General features: G+C 38.8%; 1 protein-coding gene across 2 annotated transcripts in view; it reads left to right on the plus strand.

The window, feature by feature from the left end:
* Positions 1-20,212, plus strand: part of LOC125900116 (transmembrane protein 50B) — an 84,919-nt gene that overhangs the window by 10,684 nt on the left and 54,023 nt on the right. Inside the window, exons 2-5 of one of the 2 annotated variants that reach the window (XM_049594913.1) lie at positions 3,353-3,619; positions 3,939-4,051; positions 15,778-15,845; positions 18,700-18,792. In XM_049594913.1, coding sequence (XP_049450870.1) covers positions 3,521-3,619; positions 3,939-4,051; positions 15,778-15,845; positions 18,700-18,792 — 373 coding nt within the window. In that variant the 5' untranslated portion in view covers positions 3,353-3,520. The remainder of the gene's footprint in view (positions 1-3,352; positions 3,620-3,938; positions 4,052-15,777; positions 15,846-18,699; positions 18,793-20,212) is intronic. The other variant, XM_049594914.1, reaches the window with a different exon arrangement.

The raw sequence follows: 20,212 nt of genomic DNA on the forward strand, positions 1-20,212 counted from the left end.
TGAACATTGAAGATTTATTTAGCAAGAATTTGCATGTATATGTTTACAGTACCGTTTACAGTCAGTTTTTGATAAATCAAAAATCTGAGAAACATAGTTTTTGTAGGACAGTCTGAAGATGCTCAGTAGCAAGTTTGGTGTCAATTGAGCAAGTATTGAATTTACAGTCAATTTTTGATAAATCAAAAAATCTGAGAAACATAGTTTTTGTAGGACAGTCTGAAGATGCACTGTAGCAAGTTTGGTGTTAATTGAGCAAAAATTGTGGGAGGAGATAGGTTTAAGAAGTTTTACAGTTTTTGAAAAAAAAAAAACAGTGATGAACTTCACAATTTTTAATAGGTTTAAATGTACAAAAGTTTCTTCAGTATTGGGGCTACAGTTTGATGAAAGTTGTGAAGTTGTAGCACGTATGGTTGATTTGTTATGAATTTTCAAATTTTTGAACTTTAGACGCTTGCTGTAGTGCCACCATCAGGACTATTGGCTTCAGTTTACAGCTGAGGATATCTGGCATGAGACTGGACCTTTGTGCAAAGTTTGGTGAGTTTTCACCCATGGGAAGTATGATTTCCTTGGAAGAAGAAAGAAGAAAGAAGAAGAAGAAGAAGAAGAATACCTAGGATTACAATAGTGTCCTGGCAGCTTAGCTGCTTGGACCCTAATAAGTGCTAGCTAGCTGACTGAAAAAAAAAAAAACTCCAAATAAGAAAGTTAAATGAAAAAGAAATTAAAAGAAGCTCAGCGGTGAGCAGGAGCTGCTGTAACAGGCGTCCGCACTGGGGGCGCCATCTTGTAACTTTACATGTTTGATATACCATATACCCACATGTTTTTTTCCTGAACCCTCAAATTATCTGATTTTCCAAGTTTACATAAAAGCGAAAAGCGTTGTTTTCCCATGATGGAGTGAGTTTGAATCCTGTGAAAATGTTCTCTTTTTTATGTTTCAAAGGGCTGAACGGTTCCTTTATATGGCACGTTTATTTAAACAGGCACCAAAGACGAAACTGTGTAGGCCTATAGAAAATGTATTAGAGATATGAGTTAAATTTACAGGAAAAGCAACTTGCCCTCTTCCTGTTATCAACATTCCGTCATAACAAGTGTGATTCATACCACGTCTGAGTTTTAGTATGTGACTGGGTTCCTCTAAGAAGAGTCCAAAGACGGATCAGGTTGGCAATGTTTTGATATTGTAATGAAAAATTGAACAAAGAGGCATTCATGAGGACAGCTACGTGTTCTCTTCCTGGTTGAAAACAGCTGTTGTCACTATGACAACCACAGATGCATTTGGCTGAAAGTCGCCAGTTAACATGCTCATGAGTAAATCTGAAACACTGGTCATGATAGATTGATTTAATGGAAAATCAACCAATAATCAATAATATCAATAATAATCAACCAATAATTGAGTTTGTACATTTATTTTAATATTAGCTGTTTGTTGGCTTGACTTAATGCCCGAAGTGAAAATCATGAACAGGTTAGGGACTTGTTAGAGGAGGGAACGGCAGCGGTATGACTTTGTTTTGTTTTATTTTATTTTTTGACTCTTTCTGAAGCTACAAATATTTTTCCTTGAGCCTCCCTGAGTAAATGGTGGAAATGCATGACACTCCCTCCACCATAAATGAGTTATTAGATTTTTAAAACTTACCCTTAGATGTTTGAAAGCTTAAAGTTGAAGATGAAATCCTGGAGTTTAAAAAAGCGTTAGTATTTCACTCCTGCCATGCATGCTGGTTAGTTGATGCAAACAGTTCATTTTGGCTACATTTTAAATGACACAGAATAAAGCGATACGGTGGTGCAGTGGTTAGCATTGCGGCCTCACAGCAAGAGGGTTGCAGAGTGGGGGAGCCCTTCTGTGTGGAGTTTGCATTTTCTCCCCTTGTCAGCATGGGTGTGAATAGGTGTAGGTGTGAATGGTGAATGGTTGTCTGTCTTTACAGCCCCTTTTCCACCGCAGGAACTTTAATCATTTACCCGGGATTTTGGAAAACCTTAAACTTTAACGTACCTAGTAGGGGGGTAGGACTTTTCAGATTACCCGGAATTCTTGAGGGGCTGTGTGCTGAAGAATGCTGATTGGTGAAACACACACTTGCAGCGTTCGGCACTTCTGTGCCAGTGTGGCTTTAATCTTCATTTCATTTCTATAACCTTCACTTCATTTGTGTTTTGATTAAGGATGGGTACCAAAACCCGGTACTAAATTAGCCCCGGGGTTAAATTATCAAATTGATAAGCCCTAACAGTATTGGTTCTTTTGTGCTGTGGCTACTCCAAATACACACACACACACACACACACACACACGCCTACACAACGCGGTAACCGGTGAACAGCCGTGCGGCCTCGGTGGAAACAAAGTTAGGATAACTTGAAAATTACTCAAGTTGATGGCAGCTACACTCGTTACTGTAAGTGACATTAACCCTTAGCGAGTAAGAAGCCAATACTTTATCAATACATGTGTTCAGCAAGTATGAACATATAAACATGTAGTTAGCGATATGCTCCATCCTCTGTCACTAACGTTATGTCTTACACACTGATTTAGACAGCATGCTAGTTTGGCTGATAGCAAATTGTTACAAACAAGCTCAAATGACAGCTTTCTGTATGTAGACTAACTTACTTTGACACTTATCTTAAAATACTTTTAAACTAAGCTGCTGGCTGAGACAAACAGCCCCTGCCTCTTGCCCAATGTTTGTTAGGGAAAGGCTCCAGACCCCTGCGACCCCGAACAGGATAAGCAGTTATGGACAATGAATAAATGAATGAATGAACTTAGAATAAGAATATGATCAGGTCTGGTTTTGGTTTTTGTTTTTTTTGTTTGGTGGGAGCGTTTGTCACATATGATGTGTCCAAGGACCGTCAGAAATGTGAAAATCCAATGATCATTTTTGTTTTTACAGTTTGTGACTATGTTACATTGCATAATTTTGGCCTTTTTTGGCAAAGAATACATGCAGGATTGGATGGCATGTTTTCTTGAAATAATTGGCTGTAAAATAAATACAAAATACAGCCATTTGAATTTGTTAGCCAAAATCAGAAACACAAGTCCTTCCACAATGCTTTAAAAATATTTGACATGCCCCCCCCCTTTTTTTAAATAAGAAATCGTCCCTTAAGAGTCATGCTGTCCAGATCAAATATTAGTGTTCATTAGCAAGCCACCAATAAATGACTAAATGATTCAGAGAAAAGTGGTCTGTATAACGAAGGCATATCTGAGGCTTGAGACACGTCTCAAACTTAGCAAATTTAGATCTATTTCAAAAGCTGTGGTCAGAAGATGTTACTAAGACATGAATATATGCATCCTCCACAGGCAACTTTGACAGAGTCACTGATCTCAGTCAGAAGCAGAGCAGCTTGCAGTCTTTGAAGAACAGCAGGTGAAGCAGGTGTTGACACATACGGAGTCAGGAAGAGGACTAATTCACCTGTGCAGAGAAGGATCAGACAAAAAAGGAGGAGGACACGAAGAGGGCTGCAGATGGCTGGCTTTCTGGATAACTTCCGCTGGCCAGATTGCGAATGCATTGACTGGGGGGAGAGGAGGAATGCTGTGGCTTCTGTTGTCTCTGGAGTTCTGGTCAGTGGCTCTAGAGATATAGAAAATGGTTGAATGACTGACAGGCAGAAAAAGAGAAGTGTTACAGTAAAATTTTAGAGTGTGACTGACTTTGTGTGAGTTTATGCAAAGGACAAGATTGTCATGGGACTGAGTTTCTTCCTCTACGTCATACAGATGTGATTATAAGGAGCTTTTAGGACTGTGCCATTTGTAATCCTCTACCTCTCTATATTCTCTCTTTTCCACCAGTGTTCCCCAACATGACAACATAAGAGAGTCATATAAAGGAACAGCATCTCATGTATTCAAATGTCAACCCTGTATTCTCTTGTCCCAGTTCTTCACAGGCTGGTGGATCATAATTGATGCAGCAGTGACATATCCATCCCAGGAGCAGATGAACCATGCGTTCCACACGTGTGGCGTCTTCTCCACCATAGCATTCTTCATGTAAGTGCTGTACACTATCTCTCTGTCTGTATGAATAATCACAGTAAGTAGCTGGGTGCATACACAGGGAACAACTCCTGGAAGCAGTATCTCCAAGAAAAACACTTAGCAGTGGTCAGGAGTGGGAAATTGGAATTTGAAGTCTCGAATTTAATTTACAGTGGTCTCAAATATTTTTACTTGACTGCTGTAGACAATAGTTTTAAATTTGGCTTTGGGGACACAGTAGCTAGGAAGCCCATCAACTCATAATGGGACAATTGCTAACTGTAGCTAAGACTTAGATCAACAAATTCATTATTTATTTCCTGGTTAATTGATTAAAGCAAAGTAGGTTTGCGTTGGATGTACGCTGCTCAAAAAAATAAAGGGAACACATCATCATCACCACAGTGTAACTCAAAGTCAATCAAATGCTGGGATATTAACCTGTCCAGTTAGGAAACAATACTGATTGTGAATCAATTTCACCTGCTGTTGTGCAAATTGGACAGACAACAGGTGGAAAGGATAGGCAATTACCAAGACAACCGTTTTAGGGTTGGGCGATAATATGGTAATAAGGTATCCCGTGTTATCTAAAAATAGCAACGGTATAAGTTTCATTACCATCATTAAAAAAATATGCCGCGCATATAGGCCTTATTTATTTGATGACTAAATAATGAGTGTTTGTCCAGCACCTATGTATGTGTGGTTGAGTTTTCAATTTAATACTATTAAAACTAATAGTAGGCTATAATGTTTCTCTTACAACTGCCCTTTACTATTGTCGGGAGGTGACATATGATAAAGTTTTTGGATGTGACGTTGTCACGTGACAGCTCGGACGTGAGAAAGAGAAGAAAAGATGGCAAGCAGCTTATCAAGCGAGTTGGTCCCAAAAAGAAAAACACAACTTCGCCAAGCAGCAGCAGTGGCAGCAGGTCCAGTGGCCATCAGAGTGGAGGAGGGAGAAGCGCAACCTCAACCACCCGGCACTGCGGCCAAAATTGTCAATCCATTACATGCCCTGCTCCAGCTGGAAAAAGTAGGGATGTCCCGATCCAGCTTTTTCACTTCCGATCCGATACCGATATTACAGCCTTGAGTTGTGGCCGATATCGATACCGATCCGATCCAAGCGCATATTATACATGTTCACTTATTTTGTTGTCAGTCATGTTAGAAAAGGTTTGATCAAGCAAAGAACAACTACTTAATCAGGTTAGTTAGAATGATCCACAACACTTGTGCTTTGGCCCCCTAATAAGTAAAAAAAAAAAAGATTAACGCCACAAGACATTGTTGGCATTTAACAAACAATGCAGCCTTTCCTCTTCAGTTATTTTAGTAGTGTTTTTGTAGTCCATCCATGGCTCAAATTTCACTAATTGTGCCCAAAACAATGCCATCAGTGCTCTTTACTTAAACAGTAAGAGTGTAAACCAAATAAAAATATCACTCTCAAAAAACCAGAGCAGAAAACAAATAGTTAACTAAATTGACCGCTACTCTTCCTACCCTTTGTGTATCTGCCGTCTGCATGCTGGCCTGGTGGATTGATAGTAAGAGCTGCAGCGGATCACTGGAATGGACTGCTTGAATCGCAGAGCGCTGGGCTGGCCAGAAAACCTGGCACGGATTCCGTGAAAAACTGGATCGGCATTTTTCCACGTTTTTTGCTAATATCGGCGGCCGATACCGATCCAAATATCGGATCGGGACATCCCTAGGAAAAAGTACTGAACATGCTGGTTTTTCTGGCGTAAAACCTTGAATAGTTTTGAAGCATATGATTCTGTTATAGTTATCATTATACTTTGTTTTTATTTCATTTTCAATGAGGAGTTGCCTGTGCTATTCGAAAAAACAGTTCGGACTTGCGTAGGGTGAACTTTTCAAACTTAAGGTAGGCTGTAAAAATAAACCAGCGAACAGTATTTCCTGTTGCGTTCTCAGGATAGGATTATATATGCTCATTTTCAGTCATGCCTTATTTATTGTTCTGTTTTTGTTATTTGATGAGCCCTAGTACTGGATGCTGTAGAGCTGCGTGCTTTAATTTATTTGATTTAGGTTGATAGATCAACATCGGACAGTACTCGTCGCGGTCTCAGGATACGCTGTATAGCACACATTTTCGTTACTGCCTTTGTTATTTATTAGGGATGTCCCGATCCGATATTCGGATCGGTATCGGCTGCTGATATTAGCAAAAAACGGGCATCGGCATCGGATCGGACTGCATGGAAAAATGCTGATCCAAGAACTCCGATCCATTTTTTCACGTTTCACGTTTAATGTTAATGTTCAAGTTTAAAGTTTGTTTACTTAACCCTGTTAACAATAAACAGGTCAGTTTCTCATACCAACTGTGGATCATTCTACCTAACCTGATTAAGTAGTTGTTCTTGTTAGAGTAATATCGCTTGATCAAACCTTTTCTAACATGACTGACAACAAAATAAGTGAATATGTATAATATGCGCTTGGATCGGATCGGTATCGGTATTGGCCAAAACTCAAGGCTGTAATATCGGTATCGGATCGGAAGTGAAAAAGCTGGATCGGGACATCCCTATTATTTATTGTTACTTTTTTATTATTTGATAAGCCTGTAAGTATTGGATGCTATAGGGCTGTGTTTTAATTGAATGATTTGTGTTGATTACTGTACTGGAAGTGGACTGTAGCCCACAGGCAGTTTGTTGTTATTTCATTCTGTTTGGTTGACTGCTGCATTTGCACTTTATTAAATATTTATCAATAAAAGTTGTTAATGTTGTACATGTTTTGTTGTTATTTTTCAGTATTCTTAGGCCTATGTAATGTTTGCTATTGTGTTTCTGAACAGTAAAGGTGCAAGCCGACATTTTGGCGACTCCCTCTGAGCCCTTCAGAGTGATTTTTAATAAGTCACGGTAATACCGTATACCCCGGGAAAATGTGGGGAAGGTTTAACGGTAACAAAATTTGGATTCCGCCCAACTCTAAACCCCTATTAAGGAATGGTTTTGCAGGTGGTGGCTACAGACCATTTCCCTTTCTGCGTCCTTTCTGGTTGATTCTTGGCTAGTGGGGCCTGTGCTCACACCCCGGCACTGTGCAGCCCGACATTTGCAAGAGAACACCAGAATTGGCAGATTCGCCACTGGCGCCCTGTTCTCTTCACAGATGAGAGCAGGTTCACACTGAGCACATGTGACAGACGTGACAGAGTCTGGAGACGCCATGGAGAACATTCTGCTGCCTGCAACATTCTCCAGCATGACCGGTTTGGTGGTGGGTCAGTGATGGTCTGGGGAGGCATATCCTTGGAGGGCCGCACAGACCTCCACGTGCTAGCCAGAGGTACCCTGACTGCTGATCAGTGACAAATAAGGGTTGGCAAGTTGAGCAATTCAGAAATATCTTCAAAAAAGTCTTTCCACAGAATCCCTCGCTATCGGATCATTATCTGATTACTTTTGATTTCTTTTTACTCGATTACACGCCACTCAGCAACAGTTACTATACTAGATGTTTATCAGATAGTGCTGTCGCAAAATTTAAGGAAAAGATTACTCCGTCGTTAAATTCAATACCACGTCCCTCAGTAACAGAGGTTTCCTGTTCCGACTTTGATCATTTTGTCGATAGCGCTGTAGGCTTGCTGCAAACAACACTTGACTCTGTAGCTCCTCTTAAAAAGAAGTTAAAAAAATAAAGAAAGTTCGCTCCTTGGTATAACTCTCAAACCTGTAAGTTAAAACAAATATCGCAAAAATTTGAAAGGAATTGGCGATTAACCAAACTGGAAGAATCTCGTTTAATCTGGACAGACAGTCTCAAAACTTATAAGAGGGGCCTCCGCAATGCCAGAGCAAACTATTACTCAGCATTAATAGAAGACAATAAGAACAACCCCAGGTTTCTTTTCAGCACTGTAGCCAGGCTGACTGAGAGTCAGAGCTCTATTGAGCCTTGTATTCCTTTAGCCCTTAGCAGTAATGATTTTATGAGCTTTTTTAATGACAAAACTCTAACTATTAGAGGCAAAATTCATGACCTCCTGTCCTCAGATAGTACCTATCTAACCTCAAACACAGCTAACCTAATATATATTTAGATTGCTTCTCCCCAATTTCTCTTCAAGAATTGACCGCATTGATTTCTTCATCTAAATCATCGTGTCTCTTAGACCCCATCCCAACTAGGCTACTTAAGGAGGTCTTTCCTTCAGTTAACACTCATATATTAGATATGATCAATATATCCTTATTAACAGGCTATGTACCACAGTCTTTTAAGGTAGCTGTAATTAAACCTCTACTAAAAAAGCCCCCCCTGGATCCAGAGGTGTTAGCCAACTATAGACCAATATCTAATCTTCCCTTTATGCCAAAGATCCTTGAGAAAGTAGTCGCAGACCAGCTGTGTGATTTTCTCCATGATAATAATCTATTTGAGGAATTTCAGTCAGGATTTAGAGTGCATCATAGCACTGAGACAGCACTAGTTAAAATTACAAATGACCTTCTGATTGCTTCAGACAAAGGACTTGTCTCTGTACTTGTTTTATTAGATCTTAGTGCGGCGTTTGACACAATTGACCATCAAATTCTACTGCAGAGACTGGATGACTTAATTGGCCTAAAAGGTTCTGCACTGAGCTGGTTTAAATCTTATTTATCTGATCGTTTTCAGTTTGTTGACGTTCATAATGAATCGTTCTTACGTACCAAAGTTTGTTTTGGAGTTCCACAAGGTTCTGTGCTCGGACCAATCCTATTTACTCTATATATGCTTCCTTTAGGTAACATCATTAGAAATCACTCTATAAATTTCCATTGTTATGCGCATGATACACAGTTGTATTTATCGATGAAGCCAGAAGAAAGTAATCAATTAACTAAACTCCATAACTGCCTTAAAGACATAAAAACTTGGATGAGCACCAATTTCCTGATGTTAAATTCAGACAAAACTGAAGTTATTGTTCTTGGCCCCAAACAACTCAGAGACTCTTTATCTGATGACATAGTTTCTCTAGATGGCATTGCTCTGGCCTCTAGCACTACCGTAAGAAACCTCGGAGTAATATTTGATCAAGATTTGTCTTTTAATTCTCATTTAAAACAAACCTCGCGGACTACATTTTTTCATCTGCGTAATATTGCGAAAATTAGGCCTATCCTGACCCGAAAAGATGCAGAAAAATTGGTCCATGCTTTTGTTACCTCAAGGCTGGATTACTGTAACTCTCTATTATCAGGTAGCTCTAGTAAGTCCTTAAAAACTCTCCAGCTAATTCAGAATGCAGCAGCACGTGTACTAACAGGAACTAAGAAACGAGATCATATTTCTCTGCACTGGCTCCCTGTAAAATCCAGAATTGAATTTAAAATCCTACTGTTAACTTATAAAGCTCTAAATGGTCAAGCTCCGTCATATCTTAGAGAGCTCATAGTGCCTTATTATCCCACCAGAACACTGCGCTCTGAGAACGCAGGGTTACTCGTGGTCCCTAAAGTCTCCAAAAATAGATCAGGAGCCAGAGCCTTCAGCTATCAGGCTCCTCTCCTGTGGAATCATCTTCCTGTTACGGTCCGGGAGGCAGACACCATCTCCACATTTAAGACTAGACTTAAGACTTTCCTCTTTGATAAAGCTTATAGTTAGGGCTGGCTCAGGCTTGCCTTGTACCAGCCCCTAGTTAGGCTGACTTAGGCCTAGTCTACCGGAGGACCCCCTATAATACACCGGGCACCTTCTCTCCTTCTCTCTCTCTCTCTCTCTCTCTCTCTCTCTCTCTCTCTCATATTCTATTACTGCATCTTGCTAACTCGGCCATTCTGGATGTCACTAACTTGGCTTCTTCTCCGGAGCCTTTGTGCTCCACTGTCTCTCAGATTAACTCATATCGCAGCGGTGCCTGGACAGCGTGACGTGTGTGGTTGTGCTGCTGTCGTGGTCCTGCCAGATGCCTCCTGCTGCTGCTGCCATCATTAGTCATTAGTCATACTTCTACTGTTATTATACACATATGACTATTGTCACACTTGTATACTGCCAGATATTAATACATACTTTCAACATATTGTACCACAGTAGCCAGAACTATAACTATAATATTATTACTTTCAATAATGTTGTTGTAAGCTACTGTCATTACCTGCATCTCTCTCTCTCTCTCTCTCTCTCTCTCTCTCTCTCTCTCTCTTTCTCTGTCTCATTGTGTCATGTGGATTACTGTTAATTTGTTATGCTGATCTATTCTGTACGACATCTATTGCACGTCTGTCTGTCCTGGAAGAGGGATCCCTCCTCAGTTGCTCTTCCTGAAGTTTATACCGTTTTGTTTCCCCGATAAAGGGTTTTTTTGGGGGAGTTTTTCCTTATCTGCTGCGAGGGTCATAAGGACAGAGGGATGTCGTATGCTGTAAAGCCCTGTGAGGCAAATTGTGATTTGTGATATTGGGCTTTATAAATAAAATTGAATTGAATTGAATTGAAAAATAGTTTTAAAAGCATGCATCAGATTTGTTAAAATGTACATTCTGTATTTTTGTTGGTTTTATGTCATTTGAAATGACATTTGCACCATTTTTTATGAAAAGTAAGACTGAATGCTCCTGAAAATGTCAAATGGTGTAACCAGGAAAGAATGATAAATATTAAATATTTTATCCACCTACAGTAGATTTAAGTGTACTTATAAAAAAATCTTTATTTCAAAAGCATTAAATTGAAATAAGAAGTATTTCTATATTTAAATTTAAATGCATTTTGGCAATACTGAGCAGGACATTTCCTAAAAACACCCCTTTTTTTCTAAATAACGCGTGACGCAATTGGTGTAACTGGTATTTTCCATAAAAATATGATATACTGCCTGACCATGTTCCTTCTACAGTCAAACACCATTGTTTGTTGAAGAAATTGACACTGAAAATCAAATATGACTGTCAACAAGGTTAAGTGAACTTGTTTTTTTCATGTTATTTCAGTTCAGAAAAAAGAACATATGACAACAGTGAGTTAATTTCTTCTACTGTAAATTCTTTGCTGAGAAAACATTTTACAATCATGTTTCATTTTAAAATTTAACTCATGTTTTGTATCTTAAGTTCTGATAAGAAAAAAGTCACCTGACAACAACTCATAAGGGTGAACTGGTCTACTATTGTGAATACGGTTGATAAAAATTTAATGAGAGAAAAAGTTCAGTCAACAATTAACTAATTTGTTCTACTGTAAATTCTTCGCTAACAACAATCATTTCATTTTAAAATTTAACTCATGTTTCATGTTTTGTATTTTAAATTCTGATAAGGGAATAAGTGACGTGACAAAAACAAGCATTCAGCATTCAGCATTAGCATTCATTAGCATTCATTTGCATTAGCCATCTATGACAAGCCACTTTTTCCTTGTTAGAAACTGGCATCTAATGGGGAAAATTGATTTTATTTATTTAGTTTGATTACTTTAGTTTTCTATAAATGTATCATATATTAGTAATGAAATAGCAGAAATGTAAATAATTGTATTTTACAGACAGAAATTTTAATGTTTGAGTAACACTTCTACTTTAAATGAGTTATTGGATTTTTAGATATTCTAAAGCTACTGTACAAGTTCAAAAGTAGTTTTTTTTATAATACATCTTTAATTAGCATCATAAACTACTGATATCTAACAAATTACTATCATAAACTGCTGATATTTGACATAATTGGCCTATAACAGAAAGGCTCTTAATAGGAGTCAAATGGTGTAACCGGTTACACCATTTGACATTTCATTTTAAAATCAAATTTGACAGGCATTACCATGGACACCTGTGTAAGCACATGGCTTTAGTCTCAATATTTAAACATAATTTTTAAAGTAAATATTCATTTTAATGATTTTTATGAATTATTAATGTTTTTCTAGGGTCATACCATTTGACATGTAAACTTACCAAACCTGACCAGAGTCTTAAAACGTCAATTTATTAGTAATTTTAAGAGATTCTAACCTTGTCATGCAGCAGTTGTGATCATCAGGGGTCCTTCTCTGTAATACCATTTCCTGTCACATGACCTTCTTTACAGTATTAACAAAACAGCTTAAATGGTATTTACACCACTTGACACTTCATGTAGTTTACCTGACTTTAATGATTCCCCAAATTAAATTTCATATTTAGAACAATCATGTTCCATTACCTTTATTGAATATAAAAAAGTAATAATTTAAAAATCATGCCAAACTAGTTGATATGGTGTTTTATTGAGAATTTAGTGTTTTTAAGCAAGTTTAATTATTTGGTGTAAGTTTTTATGGTTACACCACTTAGACATTTTTGCCATTATCCTCTTATATATTCTCTCAAAATGTATTAAAAGCAGAAATTTTATACTGGATCCACACAAAATTAAAGTCTGTAAGTTAATCATACATTTATTTTCAAAATTTAACGCATTTAAATCTGACTAAACCATATGGACACAAAAAAATAGCGTCACGTCATTGACCCAGGTACCGGGATGAGATCCTCAGGCACAACGTAAGACCATATGCTGGTGCAGTGGGCCCTGGGTTCCTTCTGATGCATGACAATGCCTGGCCTCATGTGGCTGGAGTGTGTCAGCAGTTCCTGGATGACGAAGGCATTGATGCTATTGACTGACCCGCCCGTTCCCCAGACCTGAATCCAATCGGGCACCTTTGGGACATCATGTATTGTAGCATCCACCGCAGCCAGATCGCACCACAGACTGTCCAGGAGCTGACTGATGCCCTAATCCAGGTCTGGGAGGACATCCATCCATCGTCTCATCAGGAGCATGCCCAGACGTTGTAGGGAATGTATAGAGGCACGTGGAGGCCATACACACTACTGAGCCACATTATGAGTTGTCCTGAGGAAATTCACAGAAGTTCGATTAGCCTGTGATCTGATTTTTCCACTTTGAATTCTGATTCTGTGATCCAGTCCTGAGTTAATTAATGAGTTAATGATTTTGGTTTCCATGGATTGTTCTTACATTATTTTGTTCTCAACGAATTACACTATGTAATCAGTAAAGATTTTCTTTTGGAATATTTCATTCATCAAGATCTGGGATGTGTGATTTCAGTGTTCCCGTTATTTTTTTGAGCAGTGTATTTGGGGAAAAATATTGTATGTTACCAATTACATTTATGCTTTTCCTGCTATGATAAGCCAAAAAATTGTACAGCGAAAAAGGTCTGTTTCTCAGTTTAGTGAGATAAGATGGCTCCAGATATATTGTGAATGAGCTAAGCTGCTGTTAATTTGATTTGTATGAGCTGTAGGTGTACAGTATAAGATCTGATGCTGCGGTGCTTATTTAGACAGGTTGTCTGCATGTCTGAAAAGCAATGACGTGTGAAAGAAGAGAATATAATTGAAGACTTTACTGGGACTGCATTACTGCAGTATGCCTTCTTCTTGTCATAAGAAGGCTTAAATGTGAGGAAGTATTGATATCCTAATTTTGTCAGTACAACAAACAATAAGTGATTGATTTAGGAAGTCCTCCTGTTTATATGGAAAATTGATGTGGGTGGTTTTGGGGCCTTCCTTGAACTGTAGAACTGATCAACTAGATTAGTGCCGTTAACAGATAAAACAAATCTGAATAATATGTATTTAATTGGCTGCTTCAAGCATGCTGTATTGCATAAAAGCATTGGTTAAAGTGATGAGAAATCCATTATCAAGCAGGAGGCTCTGGAAAGAGAAAATAGCAGGCGTTACATTTCTGCTGTTTAATCTTGTGTTGTGGTGCTGCTGAACTGACAGCTCTGTTTAAAGTGACCTTATCTACATCCTTTCAACTTTCTTCAATATTCTTGTAAGTGTCTCTTAGTCACTTCCCACATCTCAAAGCTATGTGAGTGATTGTAACAATGAAAAGAAATGGCAATGTGTTCAGATTTTTAGGCTACAAAATGTTTTCATGAAGATGGTGTCACAAACATACGCAAGTCACATGGATGCCACATAGTGAAGGAAATCCAACCAAAACAACATACATCTCCAGGTGGCATGGAGCATGGACACTACACTAGATTAAATATTCATTTGTTAATTTGGTTTGATTTTGGATGTCAGTGATGAGTAAGCATTTATGCTCAACATCAGAGACAGAGACATACAGGGCCTTCTGTCCATTCTTTGCGTTTATTTCGTCCATATTTGTGCCTGTTTTCTTAAAGTAGCAGAACCACCGTAGACCATGAAGGCAGTGTAGCGTAGTTCAAGCAAGATACGACCGTAGGAGATGACAAGGAAATTTAAGTAATGGAATGGATCCAGTTCGTAATATATAATAATAAATAATGAAAATAGAGAAAAGAACCCTTCCTCTATCGAGATGTATGTAATGGCTGCACAAACCACTGCCATCTACAAGGCTGGTTCTGTTTAAAGGTACAGCATTATGACCTCCTTCACCAACGCCTTATTTGTTGTGTGAAACTTTTGTTACTGCCCTCTAGTGCCATCTATTGGCTGTATCAATGCTATCATAGAGGGCACGTGGAAGTATGAGGACAGTGACGTTAACATTTGAAACGGACATACTGTGGCATGCAAAACTTTGGGCACCCCTGGTCAAGTTTTTGTTTACTGTGAATAGTTAGGTAAGTAGAAGATGAACTGATTTCCAAAAGGCATGAAGTTAAAGATGCACCATGCTTTTCACTATTTTAAGCAAGATCAGTGTATTTTATTTTGTACAATTTTAGAATGAAAAAAAGACAAGAAGCACCATGCAAAAGTTTTGGCATCCTTATTTAGCTTGTTAGGGCTATGGCTTGTTCCCAGTCATGGTAAAAGGCCAGATGATGCAAATTTCAAAGCGTTATAAATATTCTGACTCCTGAAACGTTGTCCCAACAATCAGCAGTCATGGGCTCCTCTAAACAGTTGTCTAGCACTCTGAAAACTAAAATAACATGCCCACAAAACAGGAGAAGACTATAAGAAAATAGCAAAGTGTTTTCAGGTAGCTGTTTGCTCAGTTTGTAATGTAATTAAGAAATGGCAGTTAACAAGGAACTGTGGAGGTCAAGTTGAGGTCTGGAAGACAGAAAACTTTCCAAATGAGTTGCTTGTAGGATTTTTAGAAAGGCAAATAAAAACCCTTGTTTGACTGCAGAAGACCTGTAGAAAGATTTAGCAGACTCTGGAGAGGTGGTGCACTGCTCTACTGTGCAGTGACACCTGTACAAACAGGTTTAAATTAAATCACTGTTTTTCTCAATGGAGTCTGGCTTTGAAAAGAGCAATACAACTGCTTCATTTTCCCACTGGAAATCACTGTCTGCCATAAAGTAAACCACTAACAAATACTCTCAATATAGTGTACAATAGGTGGGACTTTTTTGAGGTGGCTAAAATACATTTTGTGGCTGACCCCTCCACAGTCAGCATGTAGGAAGCTACATTGTTTAACCTCTATGTCAGACTCAAGCCTGCTTCTCCAAACTGGGGGCGTGACAACTAACATCTACTGTATTTAATATACGGATAAGTATCTCACACAACCCCACTTAAAAAATAAAAATCTTAAATATCCCACTAAGCAACACTGACAATATCTCTTTATTGTCCATATTGTTTTTCTGCAGTTTCAACCATGGGAGTTACTCAGGTCAACTTACTGTGTAGTGCACTGTAGACCAGTCAGTCTTAAGGACTGATTCCTCTTTTGTGTAACTGCTGATTGTGTCTTTGTTTTCAGGATAAATGCAGTTTCTAATGGCCAGGTGAGAGGAGATACATATGGAGAGGGCTGCCTTGGCAGGACAGGTGTGTTTCTCTCAATATGTGTTTGTATGTGTGTACCAATTAGGGTTGCAGCGTTTTGAGATTTTCATGGTACGATAACCATCTCAGAAAATATTGCGGGTTATTTTTGGTTGAACAAACTATTTAGTTCTGTTACATTTTTTCCCCCCAGTATCACAGATAAGTAATGTACTCGGTGTGATAACTATCAACTTTTATATCACGGTGTACCTTACAACTGGTATATTGCTGCAACCCTAGTACCAATACATAGTATTGGAGTTGACTGCTTCCTTTAGCACAATGAAGTTTATGGATACATGCATGTAAATTACTCAAACATCAGCTTGAAAGCTCTGAACTCAAGTCATACAAAAACAAATGTGAAAAGATCCTCTGTAGCTGCTACAGAGTGAGCCACAGATATGGGTGGAACGAAACATCGGAACATTTCTTCTTCACCATCTTCACTTTACGTCACCTTACTGGAGCTCTTAAAAGACTCAGATATTTTGTCTGCTTTTCAGGTGGTTGACGCGACATATTTTTTCGACATGTGTTCTCTGTCCGCTGGTGGGAGTGTGCTCACCTGTGTGTGTGCGTACATGTCTGTGTGTGCATCAGGACGGAACTCTGCCGTGCATCATACAGAGAGCAGAGGAGAATTGTAAATGCAGAGACGGAAATGACATGCCGTCATGTGAATAAGATGAATACCTTAAGGCTATTTAGTTTGTTTAATAAAAGGACAAGGTATAGACCTGTTCTATGGGTACATCAGTATTTAAGTAGTCTCAGTTTTGTTTTTTCAGTCACATCCAAAAAGCAGCAGCAGCTTTGGTATCAATTTATTAACAGTTTGCAGTAATCAGTATGCTGCTATGTTTCAAAAAGAGAAATCACGAGAGGGAGGAGATGGCTTCACTAACCATCCACACATATCATATGCACATAATGTTATAATGCAGTGTAACTAGCACAGCAGAGCACAAGAGTGTTCTGTTGCCCCTGTCACATGCAGTGGTGGGCAGTAGTATCACTACAAGTTGTGACATTACTAACTTAACTACATTTCTCAGTAGCGTGGCAGTAACGTCACTACTTTCTGAGTCAAATAGCTTTTCAGTAGCAAAGTTGATTAACTGACTGAGTAGCGCCTTGATGTCCACAAAAATTACAAGCTCTTTTTCCAGGAAAAACTCTGGAGTACAGCAGACTTTTTTCTGCAGAGGTCTGGATAAAAGTACGGATAATTAAACTGAAGATAAGTAATAAGACTGACGCCAGCACTTGCAAGTAGCAAGTTACTCTTGCCATTTTCTGGTAGCTTAGCTTGCTAGATTTCTCTGGGGATAGCTTCAATGAAGTGAAACTTGATGTAGAGTAAATGGTGGCTTAGCTCACTACATTTTCCAGGTAGCACTCGTCACATGACACTGTCAGCTGTTGTGTGCAAGTGGTGGTTAATTAAATTATTCATGAATACAAATAAAATTGCTAAAAACAATATATTTGTGATATATTTGTTATGTGAAAGAGAAGTGTGTGTGTGTGTGTGTGTGTGTGTGACTTAGGATAAATCATGTGTGCCCACAACACAGCTGGGAGGGAGGGTGCACCTGTTTTTTCCTGGTTAAAGGGTTTTTTCAAGGAGTTTGTTCTTATTCACTGTAAGGGACAAAGGACAGAGAGATGTCCTACACTGTAAATCCCTTTGAGTCAAGTTGTGATTTGTGATATTTGTGATATTTTTATTTTCTCAATAAAACTGAGTTAAATTGAATTGTAATTGAGCTTCTGCCTATCAAAATGTCTGTGCATGTACCTGCCTCTGGTCAGCATCTGATCAAACAGTCAGTGTCCCTTTTTACACAGAGATGGCGCTATAGAGCTACAATGAAAACTGTTTGACGCCGCATTTGCATTTTTCCACAGAACCCAACGACGACGACATCATTCTGCTCCAGTGTTTGATTTTAGACAGCATGCCGGCATCGTGGAATCGAAAGAGGCATGACAGGCATGACATGTTACACAACAGCATCAGCCTCTAGTGTGACATGTAACTTATGCATCAGCAGCACTTTATAAAAAATGACAATGTCCTAACATGTCAATAACAGTCATTTGGCTGCTGTTCTTCTTTGAGTTAGCCGCTACTTTTTAAATCTCCTGTGTGGGTTGCACACATAACAGGCCAGAAAAACATCACACCCGTGCTGCCCATGATCCCATCCCGTCGGCTGTCCCGTTTAGACATCTTCTCAGCGCTGTCACTGACTTTGATGCTGGCATGGTAAATGGCCATTCTAGTCTTCTTGACCACTCAAAGCGCTTTTACACTACTGAGTCACATTCACACACAAATTCACACACTGGTGGTTGAGGCTGCCATACAGGGTGCCACTTGCTACTCAGTAACCAGTCACACACACTCACATAGCCATTGTGGGCAATTTGGAGTTCAGTATCTTGCCCAAGGATGCTTCGACATGCGGACAGGAGGAGCCAAGGATCGAACACTCTGAGCCACAGCCTCCCCTAGTGGAGTTTCTAGTGGAAATACTACTTCTATTTTCTCAGCCATTTGAGGATAGCTTCCTGCTCTTAGACTACCACTAGACAACTGGCATTATGTATTAATACATCCTTTAGGTTGATTTATATATATCTGTATTTAATGCATGCAAAATATTTTCATACCTTGCATTCTAAAATACTCTTCGTATTGACCCTCTTTGACACAGGCATCGTTGCTCTGCTTTAATTTGATTAGCTTATGATCAAAAAGATCAAATCGGTGTTTTCAGCTGTCAGGGTGTGAAGACTAACTCGTGAGCTAATGAAAGTGATTAGCATTTCTGTGTCTTTGCAGGAGCTCGTCTTTGGCTGTTTATCGGCTTCATGATGATGTTTGGCTCCCTCATCGCCTCCATCTGGATCCTGTTCGGTGCATATGTGGTGCCAAGTGAGTGTTCCTTCACTTGAACAGCACATTTTCTTACTGTCTCATTATTCTGTCTTCACCACTTCCTATTGCCCCTGCTGCTTGTCTTGTTGTACTTCCATTCATACTGGTGTACTGCAATGCTTTGTCTTTCAAGTAACCTCATCTTTCTGGATGATTTTATCAATATCAGTCATGCAATGATTATACTGTATGTATATATTTTAATACTTAACTTTGTGTCACATCAGTGAATATTCATATTGGTTTCTTAATATGGTCTTACAAAAGACTAGTTAGCCAATACAAAGACAGACAACGAGGTAACTAAAGCTCCTTTTACAGTGCCTGTTCACTGCAGGAATGTTGCAACATTATTCTGGCCTGCCATTCTGTATGAAAGGCACGATCACCTAATGTGGGACAGCGTTGTCTCACCTTTAAGCTGGCAGCAACGATGGTAACAGCGCTGAATTGATGTTTTGCATTTAAGGGACGGCCTGCAGGACAGGACAGGTTTTTTTCCCAATTATTTATTTATTTGTTTTTAACTTTCTATAAACACCCTCAAATGAGCACATAGACAGTGAACAAGATTAATTCATAATAATAATAATAATAACTAAAAGTGTAAGAAGAAATGAAAAAAAAGTTATAATAATATCAAGAAATAAAAACAACTCAGGGCACCGGCCGACACTGCAGTTCATTTCTGTCAAAGTCAGATACTCAACGCAGGACTGAGATGGCATATCCTTCATAAAGTGTGGGCGCTGGAATGACCTATTTCACATTTTGTACCACATCGTTTTTCCCCGAGAGGGCGCTGGAGAACGCATCAATTATCTGTCAAGTTTTTGTACATCAAATATAGACCACACCAATGTAATTTCATGTAAATCAAAAGATGAGTGTCTGAAAAGATGTACTTCCTGTTGCCCATAGTTGGTGCTATGTCTATGACTGAAAATTGTCACATAGATGTGTCCAGGGTGGGACTATTATTAAACATGTGAAGTGTGGTGCAAATTGAACCATTTACTCCAAAGGTATAGCAATTTTGTGTTTAATTGTGAGATATTGAAACCTGATGCCACAACATGGCCACACCATTCAATGCTGACCCTGGAGAATGCACTATTGATTATCCGCTGTGAGGGTCCAAAGGACAGAGGAATGTCGTATGCTATAAAGCCCTCTGAGGCAAATTATTACTTGTGATATTGGGCTTTATAAATAAAATTGAATTGAATTAATGATTTGTCATGACTTTTGTACATCAAATAAACCACAGCATGTAAATCCAGTCACTAGGGCTGCAATGATTAGTCGACTAATCGATGACTAATCGACTATTAAAATAATCGGTGACTATTTTAGTAGTCGACTAATCGGTTTGAGTCATTTTTCATAGAAAAGTACTATAAAAGTACCCCAAAAT

The sequence above is a fragment of the Epinephelus fuscoguttatus genome, linkage group LG13 (assembly GCF_011397635.1).
Source record: "Epinephelus fuscoguttatus linkage group LG13, E.fuscoguttatus.final_Chr_v1".
In the NCBI taxonomy this organism is placed as follows: Eukaryota; Metazoa; Chordata; class Actinopteri; order Perciformes; family Serranidae; genus Epinephelus; species Epinephelus fuscoguttatus.